Source organism: Heterodontus francisci, chromosome 36 (assembly GCF_036365525.1).
Source record: "Heterodontus francisci isolate sHetFra1 chromosome 36, sHetFra1.hap1, whole genome shotgun sequence".
Lineage (NCBI taxonomy): Eukaryota > Metazoa > Chordata > Chondrichthyes > Heterodontiformes > Heterodontidae > Heterodontus > Heterodontus francisci.
Window position 1 is genome coordinate 30552667 of NC_090406.1, and position 25421 is coordinate 30578087.

At 44.5% G+C, this 25421-nt stretch overlaps 1 protein-coding gene across 1 annotated transcript in view; it reads left to right on the forward strand.

The window, feature by feature from the left end:
• Positions 1-605: 605 nt before the first annotated feature.
• fbn2b (fibrillin 2b) overlaps positions 606-25421 on the forward strand; it is a 245998-nt gene continuing 221182 nt past the window's right edge. Inside the window, exons 1-5 of the mRNA XM_068016449.1 lie at positions 606-831; positions 12775-12857; positions 14122-14220; positions 20549-20644; positions 21632-21727. Coding sequence (XP_067872550.1) covers positions 656-831; positions 12775-12857; positions 14122-14220; positions 20549-20644; positions 21632-21727 — 550 coding nt within the window. The 5' untranslated portion in view covers positions 606-655. The remainder of the gene's footprint in view (positions 832-12774; positions 12858-14121; positions 14221-20548; positions 20645-21631; positions 21728-25421) is intronic.

The window sequence follows — 25421 nt, forward strand, 5'->3', positions numbered from 1 at the left end:
CTTTTCTGCTGATCACTCCTGTTATTTTCTTTCTTTTTTTTATACCTGAGGGCGCATTTCTAAGTCACGGATTGTTGGGATAGTTTGAAACTGAGAAGTCGATCCCTGGAAAGGGATCTTACAGCTGAATATCTTTAGCTGTTCCTTGCTAATTGCAGACCCCATGGAAGTTGAGAAACGTTTGGCTCAGGAATGTGCTGGGTTTCTCTGTTAGCCCCTCACCAGTGTCGATGAAGGACCGCCTCCTTGCCCAGTTTGGATCCAGCTCCCCCCACCCCCCTCCTCGGGTTAGGATTTTATTCCCTCCCCGGCCCAGATCCCCCACCAAACAAAGAGCTCTGGGCTGATCAGAATCTCCCGACCCTGAAGGAATTCTCTGTATCCTGATTAAAAGCAGATGTCCTCCCGCTGCTCGGCAGAGCGCTCCCATTGATGATAAACTTTTGCCTCTTTGTTTAAAACCCTTGTGTACACAGTGCTTACCCCTCCATTCCACGGAATCGCCTGCTGCCTGTGTCAGGACTTGATGTGAGGGGAGTGGGAGTTTGAGACAACTCTTTAATTTCTCTCTCTCTCTCTCTCTCTCTCCAGCCCAATAGGAGTGGATCGGGGGGCTGAGTGCAGCAGTTTGAAGCGTTCTCCAGGAGGTTGCAGCATGGGGGCACGATGGATAGCCAAGTTTGTGCTGGGATGTGCGGCTCTGATCTATCTTTCCATTGAAGAGGCACTGACCCAACAACAGAGCCAGTTTGGAGCAGCGAGATTCACAGGAGCCGGGGACAGAGAATTACAATCGCGGGTCAGGAGACGAGGTCAAGACAACTTGAGAGGGTAAAATTCAGTCCTTGCAAATAATCCGAAAGAAACTACAGTCAAATATCTAATAGAAGAAATAGAGATGGGGGAAACCACAGCCATTTCATTCTAACTGTAGCTCTGGTCATAACAGTGAATCATAGTTCTCATAACTAGAGTCTATGTATATTAAATTCTAATTTGTATCAAACACAAATGCTACAACGCTTAGTATCTGAAGTTTGACCCCCACCACCCCTTTTTGAAATGACCCTGTTTAATAAATGAAAGGTTACAAGCACTCGGGAGTGTAGTTTGTGTCTTGTGAACCTCTCCACAGTTTGCCCACTTATCCGCTCTCTGTTCCACCCGAAACATGATCGTCCCACCACCCCATTCCCGCTTGTCTCCTTCAAACTTTGTGCTTTTGTGTTGGGAATGCGGTTAAAAGTGGAAGCCAGCTGCTGGCTCAGAGTGAAAGGATGTTCGGTGCCTAGTGTTTCAATTTTAAGGGGATGTTCATGTATCGATTAATAAAGAGAGGATTTGAATTAATTCAGGACTGAGGTTTTGGGTTTTACTCTTGAGAGGAGCTCAGTTCTTTGTCTTGGTTGGAATGTGACTTGGGAAGGGGGCAGAAATATTTAGGGGGCTCTTAGAGAACTCTGGCCTGGACTGGGAAAACGTCAAGACTTTGGAAGAGTTTTAGGATCAACTTTTAAAATCTGCATTTAAAAGAAAAACATGCATTTGAACTTTATTGTCTTTGTGTGAATTTTCTTCCATGCATTTAACAGCCCCTCTGCACCCAGAGCCCCAAATAATAAGGCAGCACATGAAATCAGCTCAGAATGCCTCTCAGGAAATCCATTCTAATCAGAGTGTAATGGTTTATAAGTGGCTGAATGAGTCCAATTCCATTTTTTATTACATGGGATTCCAGGATTTTTAGCATTGTTTTGGGATCACATTCCATAATTCCATCCAATTTACTATGAAAATCACAGCCCAGTGGCCTGGATTGTAGTTTACAAAGGCACAGGTCTAATGAATGGAAATCCCAGAGGGCCAAGGTAGATGAGTTGGGTTTTATTAAACTGTAAAACAATGAAAAATGCAGTGAAATGAGCTGACTGTATGTGGGGTTAAATGGCGGGTGAGTAGAGCCAAGGTAGTGAAAGCACTAAGTTGGCAATGATGATTTTTGTATCGAGATTATTGTCAAAGATACAGTCGGAATAAATGGAGACTGCTGGCCACTGGTCTGGATCTTGTATAAATCATAAATCTACACAATTACCCAGAAAGTATGTGGGATTTGAATTAACTTGTGTAAAAATTTCAGGGAAACCTGCATTTTTTATGGGGGCCACTAAACGGCCTTGTACATGTGTACCATTGAAGGATGAAGGCATTATGCTTTTAGTCACTACTGGCAGACACCCAGAAGCTGCAAAACTAGACAGTGATGGAACAATGAGCATGGTGTGCTGCTGGTGGCTAGCTTGCCATAGCTCCCTGAGTTGATTTTCATGAGCTTTTTGTAATTCAGTTACAATTAACTTTAAGTGTCAGTTGAGTTGAAATGTATACACCACTGAGACCCTCAATTCAGATTAAAGCTCCATGAATAATTCATTCTCCTGGTTAGCGGTTGAACCAAGTGATTCCTTTTGAATGCTACACGTGCAGAGTGTAATTTACAATCTGATGCAGGAGCAAAGCTGCTCCATTATAATAGCAGTGAGAGTTGCATTAAAATGCATCAGCAAGTGGCAAAAATGATCACTTTTCCAGATGTTTGAAACCCAATAAAATGGAGACTTTTTTCCCTAATAATCCAATGCATTTCTAAGTAACTCAAATCCTCTATGGCAAACATAGTGTCTGAAACCTGAAGACTTATCTATATGTGGGACCTCCCCACCCAACTCAATTTTCTACACAGTTCAATCAGTGTAATGTCCACTAGGAGGTGAGACTGGAGCATGGAGATCCTCAATGATTTCCCTTGAAAGAACTCTTGAGATAATAGCTGATTTATTATATTTGGTAGGTTTGGTGAGTTTACTTAACATTACAAATCTATACATTGCAGCTTATGGGCTAGTATATAGGGGCAGATGTTTTTAGTGTGATGTTTGAAACATTGGTTATTGCAAATATTACTGAATTTAAAAAAATGCAGCGAGTTTAAATTCACAATTGATAATCTGATGTGGACAGTATCAGTGAAGATGCTGATTGATATATTTAATGTATTAAAGGAGATATTTCTTAACTTCTAATGTTGGATTGACAATGTTGTTTCTCTCTCTCTCTCTGACTGATCAATTTGATAACCTTTCCTCTGGATTTCATAAGTAAAACACAGTGCAAAGTGAGCTGGATTGATTCAAACACACGCTGTGTGAATATATTATTGTAATTACATCACAGGGATTAATCTGTTTTTAATGAGGCTGAATACAAAAGTTAGTCTCCCCTTGAATCCGCAGTTAACACAAGTTAAAAGACCAGCCTTTTTCCACTGTTACACTATAATTCTTTCACCCAATTTGCAATGTGCTAGATTGTGTTTTGAGTGACACAGCACTCTAGATATAAATGCAATACAGAGTGCATTTATACTGTAGCAAAGGGTCTGATGACAGCTATGCAGGACTTATTTATACTGCCTGATTTCTGCCCAGTTCTGATACAGATTTTCTCGGTCAGGAGAGAGTTCCGTGTATTTGAGGTTTACACACTCATGTGGAAATCTGCTCCAGTGGCCCCTGCACAAACACATTTTAAGCCTGGTTTAAACCACACTGGAGGTTTACTCCATGTAGTGTCAAAACCAAGGTGTGAGTGACTGCCTTCTCCATACGGGTTTCCCAATGGTTCTCTCCAGAGTTGGGTCAGGACCTGACTCGAAAGTTGTCCTACAATTTTTGCAATACAGAGTTTAGAATTACATCATTATTTTTGGATGTTACCAATGAAATTTGATTGTAAGATGGTATAGTTTAGTGTCACAGAAATCACCATTTGCAGCAGATTTAAATATTGATTCATTGATAATGGGAGTTTGTAAAGACTGAAACCATTGCTTTGATAACTAGTAAATCTACAGAATTGCACTGCATTAATTTTTTTCTTTGGGCAGCTGTGTTCAAGGTAAATTGATGACCCAAAGTTCTTGTAATGCCCCACACAATGAGCTCCCTATCTCAGTCAGCCAGTCTAGGAATAGGTGAGTTGCTAGCCTTATGGGTTGGGGGGGAAAAAACTAGAGGGAATGTTTAACGTTGCCACTCCCATAACTCTTTCTTCGAGTCCTCGCAGTTCCACTAGAGCATCTTTAGGAGTGATCTCAGCTCTTTGTCTGCACTCTTGGTCAGAAACAACATGTGGTAGAGAGTCACGTAAACAATGTTTGTGGGATAGGGACAAGAAAACAAAACTTACTCGTCGTTGCTGCTCCTAATCACTATCCAGTGGGCCAGCTTGAATATATGTAAGTAAATGCAGCCAGGACATGGCATAATTGAACTTAGCTATGATGCTTCTTGCAGTCAAATATCCTCTCAACACTCGCATGAAATATGGTCAGTTTATAGATATACTGGGGGCTGGTGGTGTCCCTGGAGCTATAGCCTAAGAAAAAGAGAGGAGAAATTTTGAGAAAAAAGTACATGCTGTTTAAAGAAGGCATGTGGTCTCACAGGGGTGAAGGATATGTGCTGTTGTGAATTTCTGAGGTCTAAAGGCTAGCAAAGCACAAGTTATATATTACCCCAAATTATATATTGTCTATATAATACCATAACAGAAGAAAGTGTGGGGCAAGAAAATGGCCATTCAACCCATTGAACCACTCTCTACAGCCCAGATGTAATCGACCCTATCATGGACTCAATCTCCTTCCACAGTCAATACACAATGTACCATATTGTGGACTCCATCCCATCCATTTAATCTGCTGAAGAAAAATTTTGTGTAACACAGTGGAGTAACTTTGCAGAATACCTGTCAATCTATACCTCTCCACTCAGCCCTGTTGGCTCGACTATTTATTCATTGGATCACATTGGCCAGAATGAAATGGCCGACCTGAGCTTCATCCACTGACACAAACAGACTAGGAGGTAGGGGATTTAACTGTTACTCTGATTCCCATGTCAAATGTATCAAATATATTCTGAAGGGGCTTGTTAGGGTAGAAGCTGAGAGATTGTTTCCGCTGGTCGGGGAATCTAGAACGTGGGGCCTTAGTCTCAGGATAAGGAGCCAATCATTCAGAACTGAGATGAGAAATTACTACACTCAAAGGATTGTGAACCTTTGGAATTCTTTACCCCGGAGGGTTGTGGATGCTCCATCATTGAATACATTTAAGGCTGGGATAGACAGAATTTTGGTCTCGCAGGGAATAAACGAATATGAGGAGCAGGGGGGAAAGTGGAATTGAAGCCCTAGATCAGCCATGATCGTATTGAATGGTGGAGCAGGCTCAATGGGCCATATGGTCTACTTCTCTTCCTATTTCTTGTGTGTTCTTGTTCTTGTATCCATTGATGTGATGAAAGACTGGTTAAACTGCAAGTTTAGTCTATTGCAGCCTATCTGGTCAGTTTAAACCAGAATGATTTCAAGCATATTAATTTCCTGCTTCAATTAAAAGTTCTATCCGGCTTGGACTGGCAGGGTAGGGAAGGAAATGAAGGTTATTGGAGGCCTGTACTTACTGCCTATTACTTCTTTCGCTATTTCAACAGGACACTCACATATGTTGGGCAGAAGTGTTGATGTAAATGTGCTCTGTGTATAAACTGCCCAATTGGCAGCATAGTTATCCCGGTCATTCTGTATGGACAGAGGTGTAATTACAGATTTAACGGACCAAATACACTTACAATAGATACTGTTTGTACTTAGCACTTGCAGTTGAGACTTTAGTCTAACTTGAGGCAAAATTAAGGTCATTGTTTGCTGTTCACAGTTGTGATTTTCAAATGAATCCTTATTGTAACAGAAACTCCGGGGAAAGGAGACAGTAATTAGAATCACTACTTCAAATTGTGGGTTTGCTTCAACAAGTGGCTTTTGAGCAACAGGAAGCATTTGTGTTCCTGAATCCTTCAAAGCCAGGCATATTTAACTCTTTGTTGCATTGAGACTTCTTGTTTAGGCTCTCTGACTCAGTCAGTAACTGATATAGATCAGGTAGAGCCCAGGTTCATTGTTTGATCTCAACTGGGTGACAGTAGTGGGTGAGAGGCTAAAATTAGTCTAAGTGAACGTGGGTTAAGAAAGGCAAAATCAAGCAGGATTTCTGTTCCTGTTCTGTTGAATGTAAGTGTTTGTGGATATAGGTGACAAAATGTTTGGGCTCGATTGTGCAGCCATTTCCCACAGTTTTATATTCTGTGTTGATATTTACTGTACAGGTTCATGACATGGACACATGGGAGGGTTGGGGGTGGCGGAAGGGAGCGGCTCTGAAAATCTTCTCGTGCTTGTAGATCTACATCTCAGAAAGGGGAACTGTACCCTAGCCAATGTCATCACACGGGGAACTGTACCCCAGCCAGTCACATCACCCAGGGAACTGTATGCCAGCTAGTCACATCACCCAGGGAACTGTATAACAGCCAGTGACATTGCCCAAGGAAATGTACCCCAGCCAGTGTCATCACCCAGGGAACTGTACCCTAGCTAGACAATCCACCCAGGAACTGTACACCAGCCAGTCACATCGCCTGGGGAACTGTACCCCAGTCAGAGTCATCACCCGGGGAACTGTACCCTAGCCAGTGATATCATCCGGGAACTGTACCCCAGTCAGTGTCATCACCCGGGGAACTGTACCCCAGTCAGTGTCATCACCGGGGAACTGTACCCTAGCCAGTGATATCACCCGGGGACTGTACCCCAGTCAGCGTCATTGGCAGGGGAGCTGTTCCCCAGTCAGTGGCATCGCCTGGAGAACTGTACCCCAGTCAGTGACATCGCCTGGGGAACTGTTCCCCAGTCAGTGACATCGCCTGGGAAACTGTTCCCCAGTCAGTGACATCGCCAGGGGAACTGTACCCCGGTCAGTGACATCGCCTGGGGAACTGTTCCCCAGCCAGTGATATTACCCGGGGAATTTTTTTAAAATTCGTTCATGGGATGTGGGCGTCGCTGGCTAGCCCAGCATTTATTGCCCATCCCTAATTGCCCTTGAGAAGGTGGTGGTGAGCTGCCTTCTTGAACCGCTGCAGTCCATGTGAGGTAGGGACACCCACAGTGCTGTTAGGAAGAGAGTTTCAGGATTTTGACCCAGTAACAGTGAAGGAATGGCGATATAGTTCCGTCAGGATGTTGTGTGACTTGGAGGGGAACTTGCAGGTGGTGGTATTCCCAAGCATTAGCTGCCTTTGTCCTTCTAGTTGGTAGAGGTCGCGAGTTTGGAAGGTGCTGTCTAAGAAGCCTTGGTGCATTGCTGCAGTGCATCTTGTAGATGGTACATACTGCTGCCACTGTGCGTCGGTGGTGGAGGGAGTAAATGTTTGTGGATGGGGTGCCAATCAAGCGGGCTGCTTTGTCCTGGATGGTGTCGAGCTTCTTGAGTGTTTTTGGAGCTGCACTCATCCAGGCAAGTGGAGAGTATTCCATCACACTCCTGACTTGTGCCTTGTATTTGGTGGACAGGCTTTGGGGAGTCAGGAGGTGAGTTTTTCGCCGAAGGATTCCTAGCCTCTGACCTGCTCTTGTAGCCACGGTATTTATATGGCTACTCTAGTTCAGTTTCTGGTCAAGGGTAGCCCTTAGGATATTGATAGTGGGGGATTCAGTGATGGTAATGCCATTGAATGTCAAGGGGAGATGGTTAGATTCTCTCTTGTTGGAGATGGTCATTGTCTGGCACTTGTGTGGCGTGAATGTTACTTGCCAGTTATCAGCCCAAACCTGGATATTGTTCAGGTCTTGTTGCATTTCTACATGGACTGTTTCGGTATCTGAGGAGTTGTGAATGGTGCTGAACATTGTGCAATCATCAGCGAACATCCCCACTTCTGACCTTATAATTGAAGGAAGGTCGTTGATGAAGTAGCTGAAGATGACTGTATCCCAGTCAGAGTCATCACCCAAGGAACTGTACCCCAACCAGTGATATCACCCGGGGAACTGTTCCGTAGCCAGTGACATCACCAAGGAATTGTATCCCAGCCAGTGTTATCACCCGGGGAACTGTGCCACTGTCAAAGTTATCGCCTGGGGAACTGTATGCCAGCCTGTGTTATTACTCAGGAAACTGTGCCCCTATTAGAGTCATCGCCCAGGGAACTTTACACCAGTAAGTCAGTATCTGGGAAAATGTACCTAGTAAAGGTCAGCATCTGGTGTACTGTACCCATTAGAAGTGGCTGCTTACAGGAGAGGAAAGAAAATTGATGAGTAAAACTGGCATGAAAAATGAATCGATTGAATGTTTCTCAGGTTACTACAATAGAGATAGATAAGGGCAGCCCATTCAGTGGGTTGACACAACATGTTTGATTTTAATCATTGTTAATGTAGTTTTTAATGAAGTAAGGTTAGATTTCTCTATAACTAGCTGAAGGGAAAGAGCCTTGTGTGGAATGAGATGGCGCATGCCTAGTTTCAGCCTATTACAGACCTGGGATCGATCTGGTGTGTCCTGCCTTCAGCCCTGGAACAGGTTTAGTTTCAGCCTTGATACAGTACTAGAGTCTCAATTCTAGGGCCACAATTCCAATTCGATTCTCATCTATTGAAATCCCACCCTATTGGGTGAGCTTCAGTGCTCAGTGACCCTTTAAAATGGAGAAGACTCTCCTGTGCTTTTAGAAGTTATGTATTATTAAGCGAGGGTACCATTAGTGCACTGTCCACCTGCCGGTCTGAATTTCCCAGCCCCTACTGCCTGAACACATTGCTAATAAAGTCCGAACTGGAGGACTCGGAGGCAGTTTCTGAAATGCAAAGTTTTCTGAAAATTACATGCGGCCCAGACTCTCTACCCTCACAGGGGACAACATGGAGCCAGGGAGAAGACAAAATGGCAATTTGACTTAATGAGCCATGCAAAATAAGTCTATGATGACTTTGAGTACTCCATGGCTAGGTTAGGGACATTTTTTGTAGAAATGGGTGCAGATTCGGGTGAAAATACAACAATGGCTGAGCAGGGACTTACTTTGAATGTTCTCTCAATATGACTCAAGAGTTTTCTGATGTTGTAAGATTGGATAGTGTGAGGCTTCATGTATTCTGGATTCATTGATTTCTTTTTGATTCGTTTTAAGAACGCTCTGACTCTTACTAAGGCACAATCCCAAGGTGTACTGGGGGAGGAACTGGAGGGTGCACTCTCCCATACCAGCACAGACACGATGGGCCAAGTGTCCTCTTTCTGTGCCATAAACTTTTTATGATTCTATACTCGGAGATCTGCTGAACCTGATCCTAATCTCAATCCAGGCATTTTCCAGCAGGAGTCGGTGGATAGTGATCAGGAGCAGGACCCCAGGCTAATGATTGTCCTCCCTAACTTAAGCCCCGAGGCCAATTGCAGCCCTCACCAGGCTGAAATCAGATGGTCAGAAATTCAAGTTTCAGAGGCATAAAAACAGAAAGTGCTGGAAATATTCAGCAGGTCTGGCAGCATCTGTAGATAGAGAAGCAGAGTTAATGTTTCAGGTCTGTGACCTTTTCTGATGAAAGGTCACAGACTTGAAACATTAACTCTGTTCCTCTTTCCACAGATGCTGCCAGACTTGCTGAGTATTTCCGGCACTTTCTGTTTTTATTTCAGATTTCTAGCATCCGCAGTATTTTGCTTTTATTCAAGTTTCAGAGGCACCCAATTAAATTTCCTAATCCTCAGATTTAGAGCCCACCAAAGATTGTTACAGCCTGAGTCAAGATAGACTCAGTCCATTACCATCACTAGATCAAAATTCCTCACAAGTATTCCTGAAACACAAAGCCCAAGAATCAAGGTGTTCATGTAGTAAAACGATTAGTAACCCAACTTAACATATCACTGGTCAAGGCTTTGGGATTTACGTCAGAAACAATTGTAAAACCCAGAAATGTGATTATACTTTAAACATTTCCTCATGATATTGGAATAGAATCCCAATTGGCACAAACTGAGTTTAACAGTGCTTCTACTTGGTCACCAATGTCTTTAAGCTCCTGTTAAAATCAAGTTATCATAAAAGAGGTAATGGGACATTAATTTAAATTGAGTTTAGAGCCACCAGTTTCAGGGATGTCTTTACTGGTCCTAGCTTGCCTCTGTCCTCTGTGTTTGGTTAATGATTATACTAAATGATTCAGTGTGTTTACACAGTGCAATAGGAGATTGGTATCACTGTGGTCAGTAGTCCTCTGGACTCTCCTCTCTTGTACCTCCTAAGCTCCAAGAACTGCATCCTACTGCAGCTTCCTCCTCCTAGTATTTTCAATGTTCTGAAATTAACACGCAACACATTACCTGCTACTCTAAATAATTCTCTTCCAAGACCTTAATACTGTAGAAATCCTCACTTCCTTAAGTCTTTCTATTCCAATTTACAGTCTTTTGAAACCCAAGCTTGATATCACTTAATTGCTACTACGTGATTTACTTCATCCTATCTTTCCAACTGTGGGGATATCCTGCTCTGTGAGCCTTGGCTATTCCCTGGGAGTCTCTCAATATAAGATCAGATATCTCTGAGTGCATGCACCCTGTCCTTTAATTCCGACTCTGTTCCTGTTGCAGGCTATTGCACACTGGTTGATTTGTCTGGTGTAATCAGTCATCTGTCTAGTAATTCAAGCTAAATAAAACCATACAGTAGTAAGACTGTCCATTTTCTACAATAAAACGGATTGCCTGGATTTAGAAACATGAGCTTCGATTAAAACAGATAATTAGAGAATATGCTATCTTTGGTTCTGGAATTTGTGTTGGAATATTTTGCTTGGAGTGCAGTTGTATACAATGGACACGGGTATAAAGGCTTTGGGGCGGAATGTTAGGATTTCCTTTTTGGATCTGGTATCTGTTTAAGTGGAGTTGACTAGGTTTGGTATTGATGTAAGGGAAAATCGTATTCTTGGAAGCAACAAAAACAACAACTTTCATTTATATAACACTTTTAACGTAGTAAAACATCCCAAGCTGTTTCATAGGAGCATTATCCAGGGGGTCAGTGCATGCTGTGTGAATATCACAGTGACTGCAGTGGGAAAATGACACTGAGCTACATAAGGAGATATTAGGACAGATGACCAAAAGCTTGGTCAAAGAAGTAGGTTTTAAGGAGCGCCTTAAATGAGGTATAAAAGCAAAATACTATAGATACTGGAAATCTGAAATAAAAACAGAAAGTGCTGAAAATACTGAGCAGGTCTGGCAGCATCTGTAGAGAGAGAAAGTGAGTTAAAATTTCATGTTGTGACCTTCCTTTGGGGAAGACCCGCTTTATGACAAGGCAAGCAGGCAATTAACAGGCTGGGATCAGGACCCTGGGGATGGGAAGTCCCGCTCGCCGCGAACTGCCGGCCAAACAAAGGCTGGCAGCTCGTTTGCTCGGCAGCACCACTGGGGAGGCGGTGACTGCTGTTGGAATGGCACCCATCAGAGGCCCAGGATCATGGAGTGACCCAGGCCAGAGGTAAGTGATGGCGTAAAGGATTTTGTGGGGGAATGGGGTGTAGGGGGTCGGCAGCAAGGACAGAGGGTGACTCTCAGCAGGCCCCCCCACTTCCCGATATTGGGTTCTGTAATCAGGCACTGAGTGCCTTTGAACCTTTCACCCTTTTTTGTTTGAACCATTTACATGGATCATTCAATATCAGTAAATCCCACTAGAGTTGTTGAGTTCTCGTTGTAATAAACTTATATACCATCAGTCCTTGGCTCAAATTATCTGTGGATGATTCAGAGATTCAATTATTGACCTGAACCAGACATGTACTGTGGCTTGTTGGGAAAGCCAGGCTCACCTTTCACCTCAGAATGAAAGACCATTTCAGCTCTACATGATGATGCTCTGTGAGCTTTGAAATCCTTTGGACCATCAAATTCCCTGGAATTGCTGATATTTTGGAAATGTTCCTTATTTCCCAGGAGGAAGCTTCTAACACCAGGAGGGTGATTTATCCAATGGGTCAGTGTATGTTGTGTGACTATCGCACAGTGGCAGTGGCAATGTGGTCAGGAGATAGGGTGGGCCTCTAGTGAGGCAATATCTCAATTTTATCTTCTGCTTAAGGTGGGAAGTCTGATTAGTGATATGAATGAGAGCCACTAAGGTCCATTTTTTAACATTGGCAAATGGATTTAAAAGCAGGCCAGTAATGTTCCTATTAACCTTGAATGAGAATCCAACTGTTGGATTCAAATGTCAATCTCACATTTGGGTTCCCTTTGTCTCGAAGCATTAGAGGGTGAGAAGGCTAGCTGAGGGGTGACAAATCACACAGAGACTCCTCTTACTGAATTGATCAAGGAAAGGTATGGAAACGAATGCAGGCCTGACCATGCAGTGTCTTCAGCAAGGAGGCTGCACATGGATTCAAGGATAGAAACTTGAATCTATGGGTACCATGAGTTGGGGGTTTATTCTTAAAGTGAATTATGATCTTATTGTACTTTTGTACAGTTTCATACCTCTCTACAGATATCACAAACAGTAATCTTCATGTTACTAGAAACATCTAGAATGAAACCTTCCAGAGATGAGTACAAAAAAACCGTACTGCGATCTGCAGGAAAGAAGTTATTCCATCCCTTTAATATTGTGGTGTTATTACCATATCAGTGTAAACAAACAACACCGATATGGATGGCGATAGGAAGAAGTAACTGCAATAGTCCTCATCCCAACCTCTGCTCCACCATTACCAGTACTTTGAGTACAACTTGCGCTACAGGAGCTGATGAGATCAGAGGAAGCTGCGTAACTAATATCTTTCATTTTCTTTCAGGCCAAATGTGTGTGGGTCTCGATTTCATTCCTATTGTTGCCCTGGATGGAAAACATTGCCTGGTGGTAACCAATGCATTGTGCGTAAGTACAGCCAGCTCTATCCACGGGGAAACTTATTTTAATGTGGCCTCTTTGGGTTACATTCTTTTTCTCTTCGATGCTCATTCAAATCTATCATATTAATGTACTGGAGACCATTTAGTGTCAAACAGAGACTGAGTTCCTGATGCAATACTCAACTGCCATATTCCAAAAATAACCCATAATTTTTCCAACTGCATCAGGTTTCGTGTTGCAGCACACATCAGCCATTGGACTAACGTTTTGGGGCTGCCAGCCTCCAGGATTGCCCTGGAGTCCCAGGAATTGAAGATTAACCTACTGGACACTGCTGTCAGCAACCTGGGGGGAGAATCATAGAGGCATTATTAAAAAAAATTGCTTCTTTCATATTCTTATTAGTTATAGAAATATTGGAAATGGGAAAAAGTAGCTGTTTGATTATGTCGGGTCATTGGAGGTGGGAGGTCTTATGATGAAACCTCCAGGAATACATCCAACCAGAGTTGGCAACGCTAATGCCTGTGGATCCAAATGAGCCCCTAGGCCAGCAAGCGTTTTAAATAAGATTTCAGTTCACACAATCTAACACTGAAATGGATGTTAATATTGTAGTAAGATAATTTCTCAGATTTTGAACATTCCCATCATTAACGCTCAAACTTACCTATGCATTTTAAATGAAAATATAAATGTTTACTTCAGCTCACTTTTCTTCTCTCTTCCTCTCGTCTTTTCCTCTTTCATTGAAATTGTTTTTCTTATCTATCTAACCAACCTAATCTACCTTTCTAAATCATTTTAATTCTTTCTCCCAATCATTTAAAGGTGGGCACAACTTGCAAGGGTTTTGATTGGCTGAAATCAGTTCAAGAAAAGGACATTTCGAGCCAGTCAAAAGATGAAAGGTTAACATTCTTGTAGCAGAGACACAGGAAGCTAATCTTTGACAATGCCAAACCACGTCAAACCCAGAAAGGCTACTACCCATCATGTGACTGCTTATTGTCACTTCAAATGTAACAACATAACATCACTGTAGATGTAACGGCGTAGTGTCACTGTAAATGTAACAGGGTATTGTCAACAATCAATATAACTACAACTTCACTGTAGATGTAACAGCAATATGTTGCTGTAAATGTGACACAGTAACATGACCATAAATGGATGAATCTTGGCTGCAACTGAGTTAAAGGTGACCTAATAACAGCCAATTATATATTTGATTGCTTTACACTGAGCTGGCAGTTTTTAAAGTGCTTTTCCTTTTGTCTTTGTCCAGCCATTTGTCGGAACACGTGCGGTGATGGGTTCTGCTCCAGACCAAACATGTGCACTTGTGCCAATGGGCAACTCTCCCCAGGTTGTGGATCTGGTTCAAGTAAGTGGCATTGCATTGACTCGACAGACATTGTGACAATATGCAGGCTTTATTTGATCAATTTAATGGTTAGATGCAGAGTAACACTACCTCTACACTGCCCCATCAAATACCTCCAGATCAAGTACAGTACAAGTTAGATGCAGGGTAAAGCACCTTCTATAATGCCCCATTGAACATTCTCAGGTCAGGTATAACATGTGATAGATGCAGATTAAAGCTTCCTTTATACTACCTATTGAAATTCACCATGTATGGTGGCATTACCTTCAACAGGCGGAGAAAACTTTCATCCTTCCATTCTGAGCTAAGTTTGAACATAGAGAGATTTGGCAATGTCTAACTCTGTCTCCCAAATTAGCAATGGTCCGACAACTGAATCAGGACAGAAATTAAAATAAGGATGATAAATTCAGGGAGATTGACAGAGTAGAGCCTGGGTGCACAGAGACTCAGATACAAGTACCTGACAGTAGACTTTGCCACTCCTTGCAGCTCTAACTATCAGCCATAAGAGATTCTTCATGCAGCCATTGGTCAATAGGTTGTTAAAATTATTTTTGCATGGACAAGGACCTGTGGGCAATGTTGGTGCAGAATCTACCTGAATTGAACAGCTGGGGGCTTGCTGTCCTGCATCAGGTATCTTGTGCCAGTAACAAGCTGGGCTATTCCACCTTCATCTTTTCAGGAACCAGATCAAATTCCAACTGTCCACAGAAGGTATTTGTACTTTGTACAGAATGCTGTCGGGTGACTGGCTGCTTGAATCTTGATGCAACTAATGACTGTTTCTTTAACAGTAGAATATAACAGCTTGCCCCATCTGTGACTCCAGCTGTTTCATGATCAGTCCATGAAGTCACCTTGTTTCTTATCCTTTTTTATTCTAAGTTCCTGCTTTTTTATATCAAAGTCTTGGCTGTAGATCTACAGGGCAAGTGATGATCCCTCACAAAGTGAGTTCCACTCTCTAGTTAACACCAGGAGAAAGACAAGAATTTGATAGTTTAATAGTTAACTCCTCCTCCTCATTATCCTAGGTGTTTCCCACTCCAGACTCCAGGACGGCTGCCCCTGTTGAACTTGCATCCCAGCAGGAACCAGCAGCTTTAAGAGGTGGGATGGGGAGTGGTGGGAAGGACCTGGGCAAAATCACATTGAAAATAAATCTGTCGATTGACACAGACTGTGGTTAAAGGTCACATAGTATAAGATGTTTCTGTTCCAAAGAAACACCTACATGAACAGTCAGAAAGTGAACATTTATCTTCAGTTCCAAATGCATTCCAGCTGAAGAAGAATTTGACTCATTCAGAAATGAACAGTCAGATAATCACTCTGTTTAGATTGGGTGGCTCAAAACTCTTGGCCCCCAGGCATGGTGAGAGGGGTTAATGGGTGAGAACTGTAAACCATCGCTCTGATTACTGACAGCATAGAGCAGTTTGAATCACACGTCTGCAGTTAAATGTCAGCACAGGGCATGTTCTGCATCATGTGAACTGCAAAGCTAATTATAACAGCCCCATGACTTCTTGGTATTTGAGGAATCTCTTGTCAGTGGTAAGGCAGAAGAGCAGAAGTTGCTCAAATTCTCCAAGGACTGGTGCAGCGAGTAGGCGAACATGGTTGTTCATGTGAATTAGGATCTGGAAATCACTGAGAAGGAATTTGTTTCCCAGTAAGACTTACATTTATATAGCACCTTCCATGACCTCAGGACATTCCAAAGTGTTTTTCACCCAATGAAGCATTTTTCAAAGTCTAGTCACTGTTGTAATGTAAGAAACATGGTAGCCAATTTGTGCACAGCAAGCCCCCACATACAGCAATGTGATATGACCGGATAATGTGTTTAGTGGTGTTGATTGAGGGATAAATATTAAACAGGACACTGGGAAGAACTTCCCTGGTATTGTTCAGTATAGTGCCACAGGATCTCTTAAGTCCAACGGAGAAGGCTGGTAGAGCCTCTGTTTACCGTTGCATCCAATAGACAGTGCAGCACTCTGTCAGAACTGCACTGGAGTGGGACACGAACCCACAACCTTCTTGTCTTAGACTCAAGAATGCTACCCACTGAGCCATGACCGATGCTTGGCCAGTTCAACCTATAAATCCACCTATCCTTAAACTGGATGGCCATTTGAGTATTATTTTACACTGTAAACAATTGCTGTTGAACATGCTGAATATAACACAACTACACCCTGGCATCTGTAACCTACTTATTATAGTCCCATTTGGGATAACAACAATCATTGTGGAGATCACAACAGGACAGAGTTAAGAGACAGGAGCAAGGCACATTAATCCATCTGGAGTCTCTGTGATTTCAAAGCCCATTACTGCAGCAACATTTCCTGCTCTTCAATTGATGATAATAGTCATTTGTTTTGGTCATTAAGATAAAATATTTAGTGATTATTCCTGCATACAAACGTGCAATCATTATAGAGTATCATTGAAATGTACAAATAGTTGGAAATAAGATATTGTGGGGCGGAATCGTTGTGGAATTTCTGTGTTATTTCATGGGAAGATCAGGAAAAACCTTGGAGAAACTGAGTAAAAGGTCATTTACTTCATTTCCTGGGGTTTCCACCAAAACTACAGCAGGAAATTGGGGGAATTCAATCCCCCAATGTGTTTTTAAACAAGTGGAACTTAAAAACTAGACCAATTTAAAAAGTACTTCTAAATTTTTCCATTTTGGTCACTGTGGTGATCTGACGGATAATCCTAATTTTATAAAAGCACAAAATGCGAGTGGAATATTTTTGAACTCTCTAACATTTCGTTTTGCGTGAAAGAATCTTCCGCTAATTGCACCATTCCGTGTCTGATATTAGATCATCTTTAATGATCAGTTTTTTTGTATCTTGACTAATCCTATTTTCTTTAAATACACCACAATCTACAATTGTAAAAAATTAAATTCAGGAGAATCACTTTGAGGAATAGGTTGCTCACAGGCACAGGTGAGACAGCCAGACACATAATCAGACACGGGGGAGGTGGAATTTTTACCACGGAGGCGGAAAACAGGAGCTGAGTTTGTTTTTTGATTGGAAACCTGTCTCAGGTGGGAAACTGATTGAAATTAAAATTTTCGTGTTGGTAAGCCCTTAATTGGGCTTAATTGGATGGAGATAAGTTTCCTGTCCGAGCCAGTGGGGTTAGGAACAGAAGTGAGTCAGATCAGGTGTGGGACTCATTTAGACTCCCCTTGGCAGCCATCACTGATGCTGCTGCTTGTCCTAAGGGAGAAATTTGCTGATTGTGCCAAAGCCTTCCATTGTACCAGAGGGAAGCGAGATGTCACAGGAGAGGAGGAGGCCTGGCACCCAGGGCAGAGCTGCCCCTCGCTTCATCGATGCCAACCTGGATCTAATGCTGGAGGCTGTGAGGGAGAGAAGGGAGGTCCTCTTCCTAGATAGTGACAGGAGGTGGTCACCTCATCGTGCAGCAAGGCGCACCTCTCTGTTGAGCATCATCTCCCTCCTCCTCTCTCACCTCTTGCTCCTGCTCCTCCCCATGATGAGCTGTCTCCTTCCAGGGCCTCACTGCCTCAAGGTCCAGACCTTTCTGGAGGGCCATGTTATGGAGAACGCAGCAGACCAGCACAACAACCGAGACCCTTGAAGGAGGGTATTGGAGGGTGCCACCCGACTGGTTCCAGCACTGGAATTGCGTCTTCAGAAGCCTGATGGCCTGCTTAATGGTTGTCCAACTGAGCAGGTGACATTGGTTGTATCACCTCTGTGCCTCTGTCTGGGGCTCCCGTAGAGCCATCTCTTCAAGGATATCCCTTGTCCTCTTGAATCCATTCATGCATTTTGAGGGTTGGAGTGAAGTTCTGAGGCAGCCTGGACTGGCAAAGGATGAAGGAGTCATGGCAGTTCACAGGAAAGTGAGCACATACATGAAGGAAGCTCTTGTTGTGGTCACAAACCAGTTAAACGTTGAGGGAATGAAAGACCTTCCCGTTGATTAACCTGATTCCGCAGTCGCTGAGTGCCTTGATGGCCATGGGTGCAATCGATGATGACCTGCACCTGGGGAATCCTGTGATGGTGGCGAAACCCAATGCCATCTGTCCCTACGTGGACGCGTCTGTCATGAATGAATGTGCTGTCCAGCCTGGCAAAGCGAGCATCAGTGACCTGTGAGATGCAGTGATGTGCTGCCATTTGCGAGATGCCACCAAGGTCCACAGCTAACCCTTGGAATGAGCCAGAAATGGAGAATTGCAAGGCCACAGTAACTTTGACAGCCACTGGCAGGGCACAGCGACCAGTGCTGCAAGGTGCAAGGTCTTTGGCAACGAGGGCACAGATGTCTGAGACCATCTGCCTGGAGAGTTGCTGTCTCCTGCCGCACTGGGTCTCAGTCATCTCCAGGTAGCTCCGTCTTCAGCAGTAGACCCAGTGTTGAGGCGATAGCCTTCATTGCCTTCCTGCCCCTCTTTTCCTCTCCCATACCGTCCTCCTGCTCGGGGTTCGACCTTTCCTGTGCCCCTCATCGCCACTGGGCCCAAAATCTGACAGTCATGCCCCCATTACCAGATGCAGTCTTCCTTCCAGGCAGGTAGTCACCCAATTGTGATTGGCAGCCTTGTCTCCAGCTCTTCTGCCCCTGCAATGCCGGGGAGGTGGTGGGGGGTGCTAACCCTGTTCAATGCCCAGGCGCTGATTGCCCATGCTCCCTGCCACCTGTGCAGCATCAAGGGTACCCTCTTACCAAGAGCTGAGCTCCCACTTTGCCCCACTGACTCTCTTATGGAACCGGGGTGATGCCCTGAGGCAGCCATGATTAGCCCCCCCACTCAGTACCTGCCTCCCTTCAGCTGATCAGAAACTGACAGCTCCTCTTTAAATGTTACAGCCGGCCAGTCCAACAAGCTCTTAACGAGCTTTTTAAACTAATTTAATTGGCCTCAATAGGGAGGAGAGCGGGATACCTGTCCTTCCCTCCCCCTCACCCTGGTGAAGATTGCTAGCGGCAGGAATAGTGTCCTGTAACGGACACACCACCCAGCATCGGTCTTTTCAGGCCCCCACTCCCCCCCACTTTCCTGACTTTGCAGCAGGGGGCTGGGGGCGGGGAATCCAAAAATTCAGCCCACAGTCAGACACACAGTCAGACACAGGTGAGACAGTCAGACACACAGTCAGACCCAGGTGAGACAGTCAAACACACAGTCAGACACACAGTCAGGCACATGTGAAACAGTCAGACACACAGTCAGACACAGGTGAGACAGTCAGACACACAGTCAGACCCAGGTGAGACAGTCAAACACACAGTCAGACACACAGTCAGGCACATGTGAAACAGTCAGACACACAGTCAGGCACAAGTGAGACAGTCAGACATACAGTCAGGCACAGGTGAGACAGTCAGATACACAGTCAGGCACAGGTGAGACAGTCAGACACACAGTCAGACACAGGTGAGACAGTCAGACACACAGGTAGGCACAAGTGAGACAGTCAGACACACAGGGCAGGCATGGGTGAGACAGTCAGACACAGGTGAGACAGTCATACACACAGTCAGGCACACAGTCAGACACATAGTCAGACACATGTGAGACGGTCAGACACACAATCAGGCACAGGTGAAACAGTCAGACACACAGTCAGGCACAGGTGAGACAGTCAGGCACACAGTCAGATACATAGTCAGACACATGTGAGATGGTCAGACACACAGTCAGACACACGGTCAGGCACAGGTGAGACAGTCAGACACACAGTCAGGCACAGGTTAAACAGCCAGATACACAATCAGGCACAGGTGAGACAGTCAGGCACACAGTTAGACACACGGTCAGGCACAGGTGAGACAGTCAGACACACAGTCAGGCACAGGTGAGACAGTCAGACACACAGTCAGACACAGGTGAGGCAGTCAGGCACAGGTGAAACAGTCAGACACTCAGTCAGACACAGGTGAGACAGTCAGACACACAGGCAGACACAGGTGAGACAATCCGACACACAGTCAGGCACAGGTGAAACAGTCAGAAACACAGTCAGGCACAAGTGAGACAGTCAGACACACAGGCAGGCACAGGTGAGACAGTCAGAGTTAGAAGCAAAGAGGTTGGAGATGGAGCTTTTAGTTAGCCCTGTCTGCTGAGTAGGAAGAGCCTGTAATAAAGTGAATGGGATTTTGAGCCTTACTGAGCATGTTGATGGTGCTGCCTTCAAGCCACATTTGAGCACAGCTGAAGCAAATGCACATATGAAGAAGTCAAAGTTGATTTTTGTCATTCCATAAGTACAGAATCATCTAACTTGCTTTGTTCTCCTTGCAGTTCAGCAGTGTAATGTCAGGTGTATGAATGGTGGGTCCTGCTCGGATGACAGCTGTGTTTGCCAGAAAGGATACACTGGGACGCACTGCGGGCAGCGTGAGTATCAACATCACAATACTGCAAATAGGCTTTATCTTGGCTCCTAGTGCACAGACAGAATGGAGAGGGCTGAGTAGGATGATAATCAGGGCAAGTTTTTCCCACTCCTTGCAGAAACAGCAGAGCTACAAGTAGTTTAAATATTTATTCATTACCCATCTAGAAAACAGCAGTAGTCTGTAGCAAATCATTCAGGGTTATAACTGTACTGCAGTAATACAAGACCACCTCTTGTACTTTTAACAAGTTCAGAGGGTACACTGGACTTCCTGCACCAGACACCAGTTTTGCACCAATGTCCAGCATGAATGTTGATGGCAGTGGAGAATGTCAGTCTTTAATTTCTACAAGAAAGGTCAAGATTATCTATCTGGACTGGTGGTTAACCTTGTTTACTGGGTTTAATATTTAGTAGCCACACTGGCTGTGTTATTAGCCATAAAAAATACCATCAGCCAAAACTGAAGTGAATTCTCCCCAAAACATGCACAAGGGTCACCAATAGTTTCAAGCATGGACTAAATATTATAAATAAATCCTGGGGGGATCATTCTAGTGACTTTGGCATTCCTGATGGTAAAGGCATACTTTAAGATATCTTCCTGACAATCTTCATCTGTCACATTTGAAGTTTTTTGGCACATTGATGTTCGGCACAGACTCGGTGGGCCGAAGGGCCTGTTTCAGTGCTGTATCTCTAATCTAATCTAATCTAATCCTTCGTTAAACAAGGTTGGAAATTTCCAGGAAGCCATGATCCAAACAAGAATCTGGTTTGCACTGTATGACTTTTCAAGGCAATTTCACACTGACTTGTGCTGGAAATCTGTAATGGGCTACATTTGTTTCCGTTAAAAATTGTATTTAATCTAAACCATATTTAATGTATTTGAAATGGTTTAAAAAATCACTATTGGTGTCTTTGTCCAAACCAGTGATGTGTGCACATTGCCAACAGATGTCATCTCTTCTTTTCCTTATTAGCTGTGTGTAAAAGCGGCTGCCAGAATGGAGGACGGTGCATTGGACCGAGTCGCTGTGCGTGTGTGTATGGGTTCACTGGGCCACAGTGTGAGCGAGGTAGGCTACGTCTCTGTGTAATTCTGAGGGACTGCTTAGTACTAGGATTGTGGAACAAATGCCTTATATTGGAATGAATCTTACAATTCTTTGTCATTGAGTGTGAGACTTTTTTTCCATTGTTTCCAGTGATGGGAGCAGTCGAGGACCCTAGGGATCAGGCCCACTTCGATTCTGTCTGGCTGAGATCCATTTTAAAAGTTTTTTGGGGGGCAAGTTTTTCTCTAAAACTAGTGTCAGATGTGTGAATTTGATACATGGATGTGAAAGTGTCACAGGGATGTCATGTGTCCCATGATATGAATGTAATGCAAAGATGTGAAAGTGTCACAGAGATACTGGGATCTGAATGTGCTAAATGGGTCTGAATGTAATGGACAGATGTGAAAATACCCCAAAGTGTAAATGTGATCCATGGATGTGATTTACAGCATTGTGAGAAACCAGGAAACAAAAAGAATGAAAAAAATGTGCATTTATATAGCGACTTTCATGACCACAGGACATCTCGAAGCACTTTACAGCCAATGAAGTAGTTCTGAAGTGTAGTTACTGTTGCAATAAAGAACAAAATTACTCAGAAAATAAAATGGAAGCCCAAAATCAACCCAAAGAAAATGGAGAAAAACTCGTCTCTAGCTGTCCAACTGCTATCGAAAACTACTTTTGTATTACTGGCCAAGTGGGTTCCCCAGGGTTACTGTGTGTTAAAGCCCAGGCTCAGTTCCCCAGGGTTACTGTGTGTTAAAGCCCAGGTTCAGTTCCCCAGGGTTACTGTGTGTTAAAGCCCAGCCTCAGTTCTCCAGGGTTATTGTGTGTTAAAGCCCAGGTTCAGTTCCCCAGGGTTATTGTGTGTTAAACCCAGCCTCAATTCCCCAGGGTTATTGTGTGTTAAAGCCCAGCCTCAGTTCTCCAGGGTTATTGTGTGTTAAAGCCCAGGTTCAGTTCCCCAGGGTTATTGTGTGTTAAAGCCCAGGCTCAGTTCCCCAGGGTTACTGTGTGTTAAAACCCAGCCTCAATTCCCCAGGGTTATTGTGTGTTAAAACCCAGCCTCAATTCCCCAGGGTTATTGTGTGTTAAAGCCCAGCCTCAGTTCTCCAGGGTTATTGTGTGTTAAAGCCCAGGCTCAGTTCCCCAGGGTTACTGTGTGTTAAAACCCAGCCTCAATTCCCCAGGGTTATTGTGTGTTAAAGCCCAGCCTCAGTTCTCCAGGGTTATTGTGTGTTAAAGCCCAGCCTCAGTTCTCCAGGGTTACTGTGTGTTAAAGCCCAGGCTCAGTTCTCCAGGGTTACTGTGTGTTAAAGCCCAGCCTCAATTTCCCAGGCTTATTGTGTGTTAAAGCCCAGGCTCAGTTCCCCAGGGTTACTGTGTGTTAAAGCCCAGCCTCAATTTCCCAGGCTTATTGTGTGTTAAAGCCCAGCCTCAGTTCTCCAGGGTTACTGTGTGTTAAAGCCCAGCCTCAATTTCCCAGGCTTATTGTGTGTTAAAGCCCAGGCTCAGTTCCCCAGGGTTACTGTGTGTTAAAGGCCAGGCTCAGTTCCCCAGGGTTACTGTGTGTTAAACCCCAGCCTCAGTTCTCCAGGGTTACTGTGTGTTAAAGCCCAGCCTCAATTCCCCAGGGTTATTGTGTGTTAAAGCCCAGCCTCAGTTCTCCAGGATTACTGTGTGTTAAAGCCCAGCCTCAATTCCCCAGGGTTATTGTGTGTTAAAGCCCAGGCTCAGTTCCCCAGGGTTACTGTGTGTTAAACCCCAGCCTCAGTTCTCCAGGGTTACTGTGTGTTAAAGCCCAGCCTCAATTTCCCAGGCTTATTGTGTGTTAAAGCCCAGGCTCAGTTCCCCAGGGTTACTGTGTGTTAAAGGCCAGGCTCAGTTCCCCAGGGTTACTGTGTGTTAAACCCCAGCCTCAGTTCTCCAGGGTTACTGTGTGTTAAAGCCCAGCCTCAATTCCCCAGGGTTATTGTGTGTTAAAGCCCAGCCTCAGTTCTCCAGGATTACTGTGTGTTAAAGCCCAGCCTCAATTCCCCGGGGTTATTGTGTGTTAAACCCCAGCCTCAGTTCTCCAGGGTTACTGTGTATTAAAGCCCAGCCTCAATTCCCCAGGGTTATTGTGTGTTAAAGCCCAGGCTCAGTTCCCCAGGGTTACTGTGTGTTAAAGCCCAGGCTCAGTTCCCCAGGGTTACTGTGTGTTAAAGCCCAGGCTCAGTTCTCCTGAATTACTGTGTGTTAAAGCTCAAGCTCAGTTTTCCAGGGTTACTGTGTGTTAAAGCCCAGGCTCAGTTCTCCAGGGTTACTGTGTGTTAAAACCCAGGCTTAGTTCCCCAGGGTTACTGTGTGTTCAAGCCCAGGCTCAGTTCTCCTGAGTTACTGTGTGTTAAAACCCAGGCTTAGTTCCCCAGGGTTACTGTGTGTTAAAGCCCAGCCTCAGTTCCCCAGGGTTACTGTGTGTTAAAGCCCAGGCTCAGATCCCCAGGGTTACTGTGTGTTAAAGCCCAGGCTCAGTTCTCCTGAGTTACTGTGTGTTAAAGCCCAGCCTCAGTTCTCCTGAGTTACTGTGTGTTAAAGCCCAGGCTCGGTTCTCCTGAGTTACTGTGTGTTAAAGCCCAGCCTCAGTTCTCCTGAGTTACTGTGTATTAAAGCCCAGCCTCAATTCCCCAGGGTTACTGTGTATTAAAGCCCAGGCTCAGTTCCCCAGGGTTACTGTGTATTAAAGCCCAGGCTCAGTTCTCCAGGGTTACTGTGTGTTAAAGCCCAGCCTCAGTTCTCCTGAATTACTGTGTGTTAAAGCCCAGGCTCAGTTCTCCAGGGTTACTGTGTGTTAAAGCCCAGCCTCAGTTCTCCTGAATTACTGTGTGTTAAAACCCAGCCTCAGTTCTCCTGAATTACTGTGTGTTAAAGCCCAGGCTCAGTTCTCCTGAATTACTGTGTGTTAAAGCCCAGCCTCAGTTCTCCTGAATTCCTATCTCTCTATCTTTGGCCTCCTTATCTCGAGAGACAATAGGTAAGCGCCTGGAGGTGGTCAGTGGTGTGTGGAGCAGCGCCTGGAGTGGCTATAAAGGCCAATTCTAGAGTGACAGGCTCTTCCACAGGTGCTGCAGAAAAATTTGTTTGTCGGGGCTGTTACACAGTTGGCTCTCCCCTTGCGCTTTTGTCTTTTTTTTCCTGCCAACTGCTCAGTCTCTTCGACTCGCCACACTTTAGCCCGGCCTTTATGGCTGCCCGCCAGCTCCGACGAACGCTGGCAACTGACTCCCACGACTTGTGATCAATGTCACAGGACTTCATGTCGCGTTTGCAGACGTCTTTGAAGCGGAGACATGGACGGCCGGTGGGTCCTGAATTACTGTGTGTGAAAGCCCAGCCTCAGGGTTACTGTGTATTAAAGCCCAGCCTCAATTCCCCAGGGTTACTGTGTATTAAAGCCCAGCCTCAATTCCCCAGGGTTACTGTGTATTAAAGCCCAGGCTCAGTTCTCCAGGGTTACTGTGTGTTAAAGCCCAGCCTCAGTTCTCCAGGGTTACTGTGTGTTAAAGCCCAGCCTCAGTTCTCCAGGGTTACTGTGTGTTAAAGCCCAGCCTCAGTTCTCCAGGATTACAATGTGTGGAAGCCCAGACTCAGTTCAAGCACTTTTATGCTTCAGCTCAACATCTGCAATTATTTTTCCTTATCCCTATCATTTGCATATCCTGGCCAAATG